The 12,939-nt window shown below is 38.5% G+C and overlaps 1 protein-coding gene across 1 annotated transcript in view; it reads left to right on the top strand.

Annotated features, from left to right (window-relative positions):
* Positions 1–3,814: 3,814 nt before the first annotated feature.
* Positions 3,815–12,939, top strand: part of LOC113684386 (uncharacterized) — an 18,592-nt gene continuing 9,467 nt past the window's right edge. The window contains exons 1-11 of the mRNA XM_089204238.1: positions 3,815–3,827; positions 4,489–4,647; positions 4,787–4,889; positions 5,472–5,755; positions 6,196–6,258; positions 6,661–6,792; positions 7,405–7,507; positions 8,384–8,640; positions 8,982–9,116; positions 10,010–10,115; positions 10,420–10,724. Coding sequence (XP_089060364.1) covers positions 3,815–3,827; positions 4,489–4,647; positions 4,787–4,889; positions 5,472–5,755; positions 6,196–6,258; positions 6,661–6,792; positions 7,405–7,507; positions 8,384–8,640; positions 8,982–9,116; positions 10,010–10,115; positions 10,420–10,724 — 1,660 coding nt within the window. The remainder of the gene's footprint in view (positions 3,828–4,488; positions 4,648–4,786; positions 4,890–5,471; positions 5,756–6,195; positions 6,259–6,660; positions 6,793–7,404; positions 7,508–8,383; positions 8,641–8,981; positions 9,117–10,009; positions 10,116–10,419; positions 10,725–12,939) is intronic.

Here is a 12,939-nt window from a genome sequence, read left to right as displayed (position 1 = left end):
ACACAGGCACCTGGGCTCGGTTGTTCAAAAAGCGGTTAGTGATATTCCAGGGTTAACAGTTTAACTTTTCCTCGATTTCTCTCGAAATAAAGCGTGTTGTAGGACTTACATCGGGGTTTTACCTCAGCGCGAGAAAAAACTGAAGGAGAGACACTAGAAACAATTTAAACTGTTTGCAAAGCTGCAAAACTAAATCAGAAGTTGTTGGCCAGCCCTATGTTCGCTTAATCAACCTTAATCTTTCTTTAACCAACCGGGCTACAGTCAGAAAGTAATTTATTTTTGTTTACATCTTTAACACATTAGTTCTCCAAGAAATATATTATGTGCAAGTTGCAAAGATAAAATATTACTCCAAACACTATATCCGTCGCAGAGTCACTGTGGCTCGGTGGTAGATCATCGGAGGGCAAATTTTGAAGATCTAAGTTTCGATTCCTAAAGGGAGACTCCGATGATTTTTTTTCCTTTGTCTCATGCACGGTTGTTACATGAAATAATTATTACTATTCCCACACACAAAAAAGAACTTGTAAAAGAGTCTGTTTTTATTCCCTTGCTAAATTGTGTTAGCCACGCCTCTGTTGCTGTTTTTTTTTTAATGCTTTTCACAAAAAATTGAGGCCGACATCCTCATTTGACCTTTTCAAATAAAACAGCAGCAACCTAACCACAAAAAAAGCAGTACAGAGGGGTAGAGTTTTAGGTTTGAAGCAATGAATTAACATATTCCATCGTTTCCATCTCCCAACAGGACTAGCTGTGATTAATTTGGAACTTCTCCTCGTAGTACTTGTTTATACTTGTACATTATAAAGCAAATTGGTAGTGAGAAGTCGAACAATCATCACTTGTAGAAGATTATAAATCCACTTTTTTTAATATACATGGAAATTTAGATAGAAGGGGGAGATCAGATCTCTTCAGATCTTGAGACGTAAAGGACTACAAAAAAAGATGAGAACCGAGAGTGGCAAGCTCTAAAGGCTTTGCTTTTCTCCAGGGAAGAAAAATCTTTGCTCAAAATAATTTCCAACATAAAAAAAATCAAACTTTAACAATTCTTTATGGCCGATTGACCCCAGGCGAGGAACAATAAAGTAAACATCTCAGGTGGTCTGATATCTTGTTTAAAGAAAAGAGTTCAAAGTACGATAAAACGTTCTTAATTAACCACGTGGGAGTCGCATGTCATTATATAATTAACTCATTGTGATCTGAGTCTCAGTGATTAGAGCCCTTAACCAATCACTAAGCGAGAATTCTCAGCTATTTTTGGAAAATAAAAAATTTTACCGTCAGTCAAAGTTTGAGAGCACATGGCTTTAGAAGTTTCATACAAGGAGATTTGTGCAAACTTGAGGGATGATGCTGTTTGCAATTTTTGTCCTCACAAGGTCTATGCTGTTAATTATTACAGGTAATTAAGTAGCACTGAACAGTTACTTGCAACCGAGCCTAATGAATGTACCACCGGCATGGCCGGCACATGTACACTGAATAACGGTATTTGTTAAAATCTGAGTCGAACAGTACTCACTTTCATAGCTGGTAACACCTAGCTCACAATTTGCAAAAGAGTGCTTACATCAAAGTTGGGATAATTGTGCAATCTGTCCTTAAAATTGAGAAATTGTCATATGAAAGCACGTGGAATCGAGTCTCGGAAAGCGCGTGAAGGGTCTCCTTATCGGACGCATCAAATTCGTCATGGTGTTCTCCAATCCTAACGGTCTTCAACCCGCATCATTTTCCTTACCCAAAATGATATTTTCAGGTTCACCCCAATCTTTTCAGTATCAGTCGCACACGAAACAAATTATTTTCGGAGAGCGGTTACGTAACATTCGATTTAGTCGCAAGCTACTTGAAACAGCGTGGCTTCTGCTAACTAGTTATCACAATTGAAGGGAGCACGTGAAAGCTCGGTCTCAGCAAATGTGGACAGCTTTTAGAGCGAAGATAACCTTTTCATTTCACCTTTTTGAGTTAAATCTCACCCAGCTGTATGTAAGATTAAATCTGCAATGAAAGAGGCAACGAAAAATTGGGGATGCAAGCCGTGGTTTAAAGTAACGATGATATCAGCTAGTACATTTTACAAGTGGAAATATGATGTTCAAGTTTGGTTTTTAAATAATCGGAAAGTAAAAATATCAGTTCAAAGCTTTCTCAACATAAATTAAAGAAGGTTATGAATCCTATTCTTACACTATTACCATAGTGACATTGTGGTGGTTGTGCGTGTTTCCTTTCAACGTCACCAAATTATGATAATAAAAAAAAAGCCAGAAAAAAAAATGCAAAATAAAAGTCACAACACAACCTTATCATACTTCCACGAGCCTTTTCTATAATCAAAATTACGATTTTCATACAAACATTTTTAGACCTTTGAGTTTTAATAAACTGGAATTAGTTTTCTGCTAAACCAAAATACCCACTTAACTGAAAGTAAGACACAGATATCATGAAAAAATCAAAGGTAGCTAACAACTCAAAAAGAGAAAGAAAGCAATAGACATTAGAGCCAATGATTGAAAATGAAAAGAAAGGGGCAGGGTCTGGCTGTAGCCGCTAACAGGAGTTTCAAGAAAAGCCGGCTGTTGACAGTCTATCGCTGTCTATAAGACCTCTCACCGCCGTATGTTAATCTTTCGAGCTGGCCCTCGTGTTTGGGTTTCGCCTTACGACCCCTTTTCCGGGCTACCCCTAAGGTAAGAGTGTCAGATTTTCTGCTCATAGAAACCGAAGAATCATGAAAGTAAAATCCTTGTTTTTTCACTTTTCCCTTATTAAAAAATTGCATCGAAACTATAGCTACCGCTCAACAATCATCCGAGACAAAACTACGTTTACCTCCTGGAATCGGTGGCTGCTTTCTCTATCTAAGCAAGAATTAGACCTTAAAGATCGCTCCTAAACGCCTCATTTTTAAGCATTTTCTGGCTTGAATACAACATGGGGACACATAGACACTAACAACAGCAACCAGCTGCAAAGCGCCCAAATTCAACATGAGTACTGAAGCTAAATCGAAAAGCATATCTTGTGAAGAATCTCCATTTGATGTTGTTTTTCGACCTCCGTGTTCTTTTCTCGACCCGCGAGGAAACTATTCAGTGATGTTTTATTTCTCACAAAGCTGAAAATTTACTCGAAGCATAGCAAACAAGATGCTGAAATGGACTGAAATACTGATAATTGGAAGAACGAGATTGACATTACATTAATCAAAATGAAAGATTGGAAGAGTAAAACCAGAACGAATCCAATCAATCTCTTAGTTTAACTGACTTATCAGAAATGGGTAAATCAGTTTCAATCACGTACTTTTAACCCCCTTCCCCCCTCCCCCTAACGCCTCTCCTTCCACTCTATTAGAAGTTGTACCATAGTATAGGCATGAAGGGAGAAATGACCTTCAAATTCAATCACGCAATACGTTTCTTCATAGGGTGGGTGGGTGGGGAAGCCATGGCATTAAACAGTAAAGTCTACAAAATGGCCGAACCCGGACTCTCCAAACACATTAAATGGTACGGGAATTTATTCATTAAAATTAAACTGTACTTAACTACAGGATTATGTTTGCATACCTTGTCAACAATAATTCTTTCTGTTTCCATTTACCCTCTTCAGTTTTCGATAAAAATACAACATGTCTTTCCTCAGCCTTATACACTAACTAGGTAAAACTTGAACTGACTCCTAGCAATAAACTTAACCTCAAGACATGTTTTGGCTACTTGTCAAATAGTCCTAGTGGGGGTACGTTTGGCAAAGAACATCTGATCAACCAACTGGATTAATAATGACTTTGAAATGTAAGAAATAGGCTTCCATCTTACTCCTGATCACCCCAGCTCATGCGATAAGGCAGCTTGTTTATGTTTCACTTCCGCTCCGATTATTTTGAATCTATTTTTTTTGGACAATCGTAACAATTTGAGAGCTCGTAGCAAACGATAAGAAAATGGAAAAGGTATTTTGATGTGACAGTTATGTCGGGGCGTACTTTGATGAATTACAGCCCAATTCAATCACGCCCAATATCCTAGCCACAGGAAGGTCTCCGCGAAGATAAAAGAAAACGTTTTGCCAAAACACAGAACTATTTGATAATTCAAATGCTCTCATGCACGCAGCAATTTATCTCGTTATATAATTTAATTATAGTTGCATAATCATTCATAATTATAGTTGCATAATCATTCATAATCATTCGTGTATTCAAGACAGGTGGAAACGTTCATTTTCAACAAATTCATTCCCATCGCACGTTTAACTGCTCTACGTAACTGAATGTATTCGACAAAAGTCTCGTCACCAAGAGCACCTCGGTTTTCAAACTGGCAGCGGGTATATTGACGCCATTTTGAGAAGCGAAATACTCTAAGGACGAGGTAGCTTTGACGAAATGTCTAGAAAAACGGCCTCAAAACTAGTAACGACAGACCTACAGTAACGAAGACGCAACTATTAAAGTCTCATCTCCATCTTCTTCAGGGGTTTTAATCTCCGCCAATGAGAAAACTGAAGAGAAAATTCAAGTGAGGATATTTCGCGACGCCTGCTTTAGTTTGAAGTACCCCGGATTCCCAACTCGTCTGGAAGAGAATGAGATTGTTTATGTCGAATTAGAAGGTATTAAAACGCAGATGGTTCATGTTACCACAGTGCTTTGAATTGCTACAATTCTTTATTTCTCGGTGTATTTTTGAAGTAAGATGAGCAACAAAGAGAAGTTTTCTGAACTTTAATCATCTCTTACTTTTTGCTGCAGCCATCGATGATTATCATGTCGCTATTCCTGAGGAGTGTTACGTGAGTGCCAACAAGAAACACGACCATTGCCCCACACAAGGATATCAACTGATCAGCGACTAGTGAGTAAAGTAATTGTAGATACAAAGATGGAAGACAAATGCTGTTTGTTCCACACATTGAGTCAATTAATGATCGGGTCGCTATAATAACGCAGATCTAGAAAGTAGAAAGGAGGTTTAACAGAATTTTTAAGCGAGTCGTCCCACAAACCTCCCACACGGCATTTTTCTGTCTGCGCAACTATCGCGAGTCCTGGCCTGTTTACTAACTAAATGCCCGCGGAACAGGTTGAAAATAGATATATAATAAAACACAATATAAATTTTACTCACCAAATCACAAGACAGCAAAACAATGAATGTCACGCACAGTTAACACAATGATGAATCATTACATCCGTCTGAAACTGAAGGTCCTTGGTGACTCAAAACTCTCCATCAGTAAGTCAAACATGTCTTTTGAAATATTTGACCAGTTTGGCATCCTTTCCATCCTACTGTTACGCTAAGGAGTATAAACTTTTACAAAGTGCCATAAATCCACAGCAAAACGACTTAGACGTGGTCAAGGAGGGAAAAAGCCAAATTGGAGATAAAGATTGTGCTAGCTACTGACACCTAAATGGTTCTCTCAATTTACAGTTGCCCGCGAGCTCTTCACTGTGACTACTTACCGACAAGCAACAAGTCCATACGATTTCAATTCTCCAATGTCCAGTTCTTTGGCCCGAAGAAACAATTCATATATCTCCATTGCAAAATGACAACATGTCGGACGCCGCTGGTGCCCAAGCCACACAGGTTCAACTGTGGAACACAAGCGCTACATTGTCCACAACGAAAGGATAGCTACGTGACTGTGGGTCTCTTTGTGTCGTGGCCGACTAAAGCTAAGTGCAATCAATCGGATCCGGGTCCAACAACCAGTAAGTGATATAAAGACAAAGGGTAATGTAAAGAGGGCATATGTAAAGAGTGGATTTTTCGAATTACTTATAGTTAAGAACCCATTCTCAAATTCCTTTCAAGGATCCGGGTCACCCCATTCGAAAATTTGACTAAGACATATTATTTGTACTGAGAGGCGTCCAACGAAGCAATTTCATCATCATCCTTAAACTTCATGAGTCGGAATTTGTTGCACCACAGATCCACACAACGCGCAGCCCCCGAATGGCTCACCTCAGGTTTGCCAGTCAAATCCTTGTGTCTTGAGATATCAACTGTAGAAAGGTTATATTCTGACTGTACATGTGGAAGTTTGGGTTGAGGAGAGATGGGGTTGAGGCATTTTTCTAAGTGCATCTTTTGGATTGAATGTCGATATATCTACACATTTTAGTAACATTCGTTTCTTTATAAAAAGTTCCGAGAAAGGACCGTTTGGAAAGAGGCCAGGGCTTATCAGCCGGAATGATAAGTGATCAAGGTAAGGTTTCAGTGTGTCGTTATCCATTATTATGAAATTACCCTCAAGAATTGACAGATAGACTGAAATAAGTAATATGGGGGAAAAAAGTGGGTGTCTAAGTAGCAGCATCCAACTGTCTGATTACAGCCGTTCAATTACATCAAAGTTGACATATTTGTTCTGACTGTCAACAAGAGATCTTTATTAATTTTGCTTCGGGGTTCACTTAAGAATTATAGGAAAACTGATTAAAGTGGATGTGTATTTTTTGTCGTTTGCTATTGTCGTAAACTTCATCCTTAAACAAAAAAATAATCATAACGAGAGCAATGATGTTAACAACAATAACAGTATGGTTTGATCCAAAAACGTTGTCACGGTTTCTGAGAGTCTCTAAGCTAAGAAATTAATCTCTTTTAGGGGCAAATAACACAAGACAAGGAGAAATTCAAGTCGGAATATTTTCAAACAACTCCTTCACCAAAGAGTTTGAGTACATCAGATTTCCCATTCATTTGGACGTAAACTCAAATGTTTTCGTCAAGGTGGAAGGTATGAAAACGTTCCTCTAGGAATAATATCGAATTTTTTTTCTGTTTGTGGTAATAAACAAAAGCAAAACCTAAGGAAGAGATAAATGAAAATTATTAGTAACAACCAATAAAGCTTCGTTTCAGGGCGTGGCTTCAGTGTGACGAAGCAAACAGTGGATCTTTCTGTTTTCAATCCGATAAAACTGAAGAATGCAATTACCTCTTGCTTTCTTTTTCTATAGTCCATTCCATATGGTTTCCCTCTTAGATTTTAGTCACACGCGTTCAGTACCACACATTTGCAAATGGAAAGAAATACATTGTCAGTACTGTCTTTTGTTAATAGCCGGTATCTAATTGGCGATAAAATAGCTACGTGACTCTTAACGGTGTTGTGTGTGTTACCTGTGCAAAGAAATGACGACTTGATCAGAACCTAATTAAGGTGCAGTAGATAAAGTGTTTAATGAGGGTGTAAGTATCAAAGATTAGCGCGAGTTGATGATACGTATTTTTCCGTGCGCTAATAATCTGTCTGCTTGACAGTTAAGGCGATATCAATTCTTCCTTATTCGTGGCAGTGAGAGCATCAATAAACCGGCTTCTAACTCTACTCAACTTCAATTTTCAGCAACGGAAAAGGGCCAAATAGCTATTCCGAAAGAATGTCATGTGAGTGCATTTAAGAACTATAACCACAATCCGGTGCTGGAATACGGACTCATCGAAGATTTGTAAGTGAGTTGACTGGACATGGCTGGGAAGCGGAAAGGGAAGTTATGAAATTACTGCACTGAACTTTACTAGGAGAAGCGAATAGTTTTACGGGTGGAAAGAGTGAACACCCTTACTGGATACTTTTTGATAATTTTATTGTTTTAGCTGATCTGAATTGAAAGACAGTCACGGTAGATCAACCGTGAGTTTATTTTCATGGATACTACGGGCTCTAAAGTTAATCTAATCAGCCATAATATCGTCATGCTCTCTGTACTCCTTACCCATTTATTGTTAATTCTTCACCTGTAGAATTGACATTGAATAAGATAATTTTCACCCGATTACATTCTGTTGCACTAAGACCATGCCACATCATTACAATGTAAAATCCCTCACCTGCCTATAATTTTACCAAACGGTGAATATCAGGAAAATTCCCTGTTCAAATATCGTTTTCCTATTGCGGAGAACGTACGTGACATTCGGTATTTACTATAGGCAAATACAAGAACAACATGGTGTTCATGACGCCTGAAAAACTGCCCTGTATACAGTCCGTTTTCTCATCGGTTATCCAACGTGAGTTGACACAGTGTTTGTCAAGTGTTTTCCTGAAATAGTTAACGCTGTAAAAACATATTCGACAATGGTTTTGCACGAGCATTGCACTTGCTAACATCCTGTTTTCGTAAATTTTTCCTCCGTTTTCTGATGTGTTTAACCCGATATTTTCTGTGCGTTGCCACAGTCCATTAACGAAGTGAAGACGAGATATTCAGCTGTGGCGGTTGGAAGTGTTGAGCCGTGAGAAGCACCGATAGGCTAAATGCTATTCGATCTACAGAGGAATCTAAAACTAATCGTTGTATTTCGTCGTGTATCTATTTTAGCTGTCCGGACAAGAATGAACTTAGCTACCTTGAATCAAATGCAGTGAGCCAGGCCGTAAGATTCAAATTCCCCATAAGGCAGTACTTTGGGATTGCAGAACAATTCCTGTTCATCCACTTCAAGGTTACCATATGTCGGAGAAAGCAGCCACCGAAAATGACAGCAATCAACTGCAAGACGCTGGCACAGTTCTGTCCCCACCGGCGAGAGGAAACTATTATGACAGTGGGTCCATTTGTGGTTTTACCAGAGGAAGGTAAACAAGATAAAGAGATCAGATTAACAAATGGTTATTGAAGATAAATTTTTTTACTCCTCGCCTGCCCATGATAAGTGAAACTTTTATAACCAGTCTTTTTTTATAATGCGAGCTCAGCGTGATAGCTTTGGGAGGAAGAAGTAACGAGGTAAAACAAGATTTCCTCTCATACCTTACCCCATAGTTGCCCGCGTGCAACGTTCTTGCATTTCTTTGCCAGCACCTAAATTAAGAAATATATATGATAAACTGAGAATAGATAATTATCCACATTCTGTAGCAATCTCTTTATAGTCTCTCTATTTCCCTACGCTTATTTTTACACTTTTTTCCCAAAGGCAAAATTTACACGAATGAAGTAGATCAAGATGAAGTGCGTGTCAAACTCTTTGACAGCAGCTGTTTTTCTCAAGAGTACCCCAAGTTCCCAATTCATTTAGGGATGTGCAGCTATGTTTACATAGAAGTTGAAGGTAAGGAAAAGTTGCTCAAAATCTGAGTATCAATCCGAACTGTGAAGTGCGGCAAGTCGTAATTTCAGGGTAATTTAGTGCGATCAACTGAGTTGAATACGTAAATCGGCCACCGTAAAGCGTTTAAAGGCTGAAGTTTCGAGCGTTAGCCCTTCGTCAGAGCGATTGGAGGAATTGTGGGTTGTGTGGGTTTATTGTGGAAAATGGAGCTACGCTATTGGTGGGAATTTGTTGACGAGAAAATAAGAATAAATTAGTTGAATAAAAAGCGCTCGTTGACACCGTTGGGATTAAGAGTGCCGATTTTGAAGATAAACTTTTGTCATAGAGTTTTGTGGCTTTCCGAACTGCCTAGATATAGGGAAAGGCCGCAAACTACTATATGTTGTTTAGGTAGATTAAAGGGACTAGCGACTGGTTTGGATGTGTTCTTGTCATTTCTTTCTACGTCGCGAAGGTCTTCTTGGAATCGGTCACCTCGTCGTCTTCCTGTTTCATCAATATATAACTTTTTGCAATAAGTCGTAATTTCAGTCTAAATGACCAGTAGCAGCTTAGGCAAGAAATTTTTTCAGGGGAAACCTTAACAAAAACCTACGACAATAAACCTCGTTGTCCTCTTTTCCGATTTGAACCGCTGATACTCTAAACTTAAACTGACCTCCGTTTTTACCAGGTCATAACTTTGTGGTTTTTTGTCCGATCACAATCACGTGCAGGATTTTTTATCCAAAGCTAGAATGCTTTGACCGAATGTAGTCAATGTAGCAGTGATTTGTTTCCCACCTTGTTCATTGATAGTAGATGATATTGATCAGCTAAGTCAAAATAGACTCATGTGATTTACACTGATGTTTTATTTCATTTTGTTTATTTTATTCCTTTTCTTTTAGCTACCCTGGTAGAACATGTAGTTATTCCCAAGAAATGCCGGTTGAGTCGCTCCAAAAACTTCACTGATCACCTTTCCACGAAAGGCTATACATTACTGGAAGACAGGTGAGTATAGGGAAAGATATTAAGAGAAAACTGATTCAAATTAATTAATCAGATACAGCTAGAAATTCAATAAGCAAACGGTGAAAACTCCGAGTGAATGAATGCCCCAGAATGGTTTTTCCGTCTGGCTATCAGAATGACTGACTAGCTAACTCAGTGACTAAAATAAACTTGCTCGTTCGATCGATCAACTGACTGACTGGCTGATTTCACAATTGATCGATGATAGATCAATTAATCGACGGATTTATGGGTAGATAGATTGATTGATTGATTAATAGAGTTAACTGAATTCGTTTTTCAGTTGTCCGTTAGGTTTAGAGTTCGATTATCTACCAACACGCAACAGGGCCGTACGGTTCCGATTTACTTTTGACCATTTCTATGCATCTGCGAAGGAATGTCTTTACCTTCATTGTTTAATGATCACGTGTCAAAGGAAAGAAGTGCCCAGGATGATGCGCTTTAATTGTCTGACGCAAACACAGTACTGTCCACACCACAGAGAAAATGAAGTAACCATGGGCCCGTTTATGGTGTGGCCGGAAGAATGCAACCAGGGAGAAGAGAGTCTGGACAAGAAAACTGTTAATTCTAATGAATTTAAGGGTAATTTTTTCAATTTCTCTTTTTTCTTCTTTCTTAGCCCTAGGTTTTTTATTAGGATTTCTTTTGGCCCCCTGTCGTTTCAATATCCAAAACCGGACATTAATTTTCTAGTGTTTACATGTGCCTTATGAAAACGGTCAACATAAATGCTCTATAGAAATCGCTCCTTAAGGTAAATGTTTATTGAAAACGGGAAAGGAAAAGCAATGCTTTCGAATTCTGATTACTCCTTACACAAAACAGTGACGGGAAAGGTCTTAACGCTTCCGTTTTGATTGTGCTGTCCAAAAACGTATATTGTGATTTGTAGAGCAAATTAAGCACCCCCCAAAAAATTTAAAGCTGACTTTTTGAGCGTGAGCCCTTCGTTAGCCCGTCCTTGCTCTTCCAGGGGCTTATGTTCGCAACGCCAGCTTTTGAAACAGTCCTTGCGGTGGCCAATTTGCATTTTCAACTCAATTTATCAAACCAAATTATGTTGTGATACCCCCACGACAGTATCTTTGGAAACTCACGCCCCCGCCAAGCTCATAATATCTTTTCTGGAGCCATTCTGTGTTCATGAATGAGGTCTCTAAATGAAAAGTAAATAAATGGTACCAACCCTGCAAACAAAATTAAATGCATAAACTAATTTCTGGAAACAGGAAGAATCTCAAGCGGTTCGTTTTGTCCGCTTTTGTATATACAAAAAAAACGTGCTTTTCTTGATCGTTTTTCTACATTTTCCATTATGAATCGGTGAAAATAGATATTTTCCTTTTAAAGCACGTCTCGTCTTGTACCAAAGCGCAAAACAGTTTCTTGTACATTTCGTAAAAGTATGACGTCACGTTCCGTGGTAACGTTTCGAGAGACTGCACGTGGCCCGGCTGTGTTCAGATCAGTTCAATTTTCTACTGCACTGAAAGCTCAGGGAAAGAAAAGAAAAAATGTCTCACAGTTTGATTGTTGTGTACATCATAATCGGACTTTCAAGTCTTTCAGGTAATCTTTAAATTGAAGGTAACTAATGTAAAAAGTCGCGATTGTTCTAAACCAGTCCTTGCACACAGAACTTAGGCAACGCTACAGCACTGACCGAAATATCTTTTGAGGGTCTATTTGATAACGAAGGACGCTGAGTGCCAACGAGATACAGTTCAGATTTCGAGCTTAAATATACCATTTATGGCTATAAAATGGAACATTTAATATATTGAATACCACGCAAATACAGGTTGCTTTCGCACAAACACGCAATCTTAGAAATATTCAGCCATCGTGCATCGTGACGCCGCCAAGCAAATCTTTTGTCCTGACTTTTTGTTACACTTAGAAAGAGTGTCATTACGAATCAATCGCCAAGGACACTTGTACAAAGGAAGAACTCCGATTACCATTTAATCTCCTAAAAACAGTTAATACAACCGCGTACCGCCTCGCAATGAAAATTATTTATTTTGAAACTCAAACCTGGTCGTGGAATCCCTGATGTTCTGAGGTAAATTCATGAATGCAAAATTTAGATGTAACATTATTACTTTTCTCAAGAGGAAGGCTAATCTCGTAATTCATATGTTTTGGTGATTTTTCTCTCTTTAATTTAAATTTTGAATGAAAGCTCAAATGCCGGGGTGAAATTTTTTGGGTACGTGACTCTGAAAGAAAAAAACAATTGAAAAAGTTGTGTCAGATTAGTGTTTTGTAGTTTAGAAAAGGAAGAAAAAATTTTCTGTGAAATCGAAACAGTTGAAAGAACACTAAAAAATTCGCACCACCATGCAGATACTTGTGGAAGTTGTGGCACACAACTTTACCGACCTCCCGTGATTGACAGCTGCCATTCTTGCATGTTCATTGGTCATGCAGAATGTTTTGGAAAAAATTTTGAATACATGAAATAATTTTTCAATTTCTTTCCCATAAATGAAGTCTAATACTCTATGCTATGAATGAACTTTACGATCGTTGTAATGATTGGGCCTTCCTGCAGCAGCGGACAAAACTAGAATTGTTCCGACAAAATCATCAAAGACATTTCTTGCCTTTCTAGAAAACTCATTTCAGTTCAATTACACGCTTGTCGTATCTTTAACGACAAATGTTAGACAAGTTTATCACAGTTTGTCCAGTTTTCACCGGTGATAAATTTTGTTGGCGGTGCATTCGAAGATTAATCGGCTCGGCCAAAATTTGTCAAGTCGCGACAAACCATCCGCACTTGTAAAATGTT

The sequence above is a fragment of the Pocillopora damicornis genome, chromosome 4 (genome assembly GCF_964200805.1).
Source record: "Pocillopora damicornis chromosome 4, jaPocDami1.2, whole genome shotgun sequence".
Lineage (NCBI taxonomy): Eukaryota > Metazoa > Cnidaria > Anthozoa > Scleractinia > Pocilloporidae > Pocillopora > Pocillopora damicornis.
Note: the sequence above shows the minus strand (reverse complement) of the source record. Positions and strands in the feature narration are given on the sequence as shown.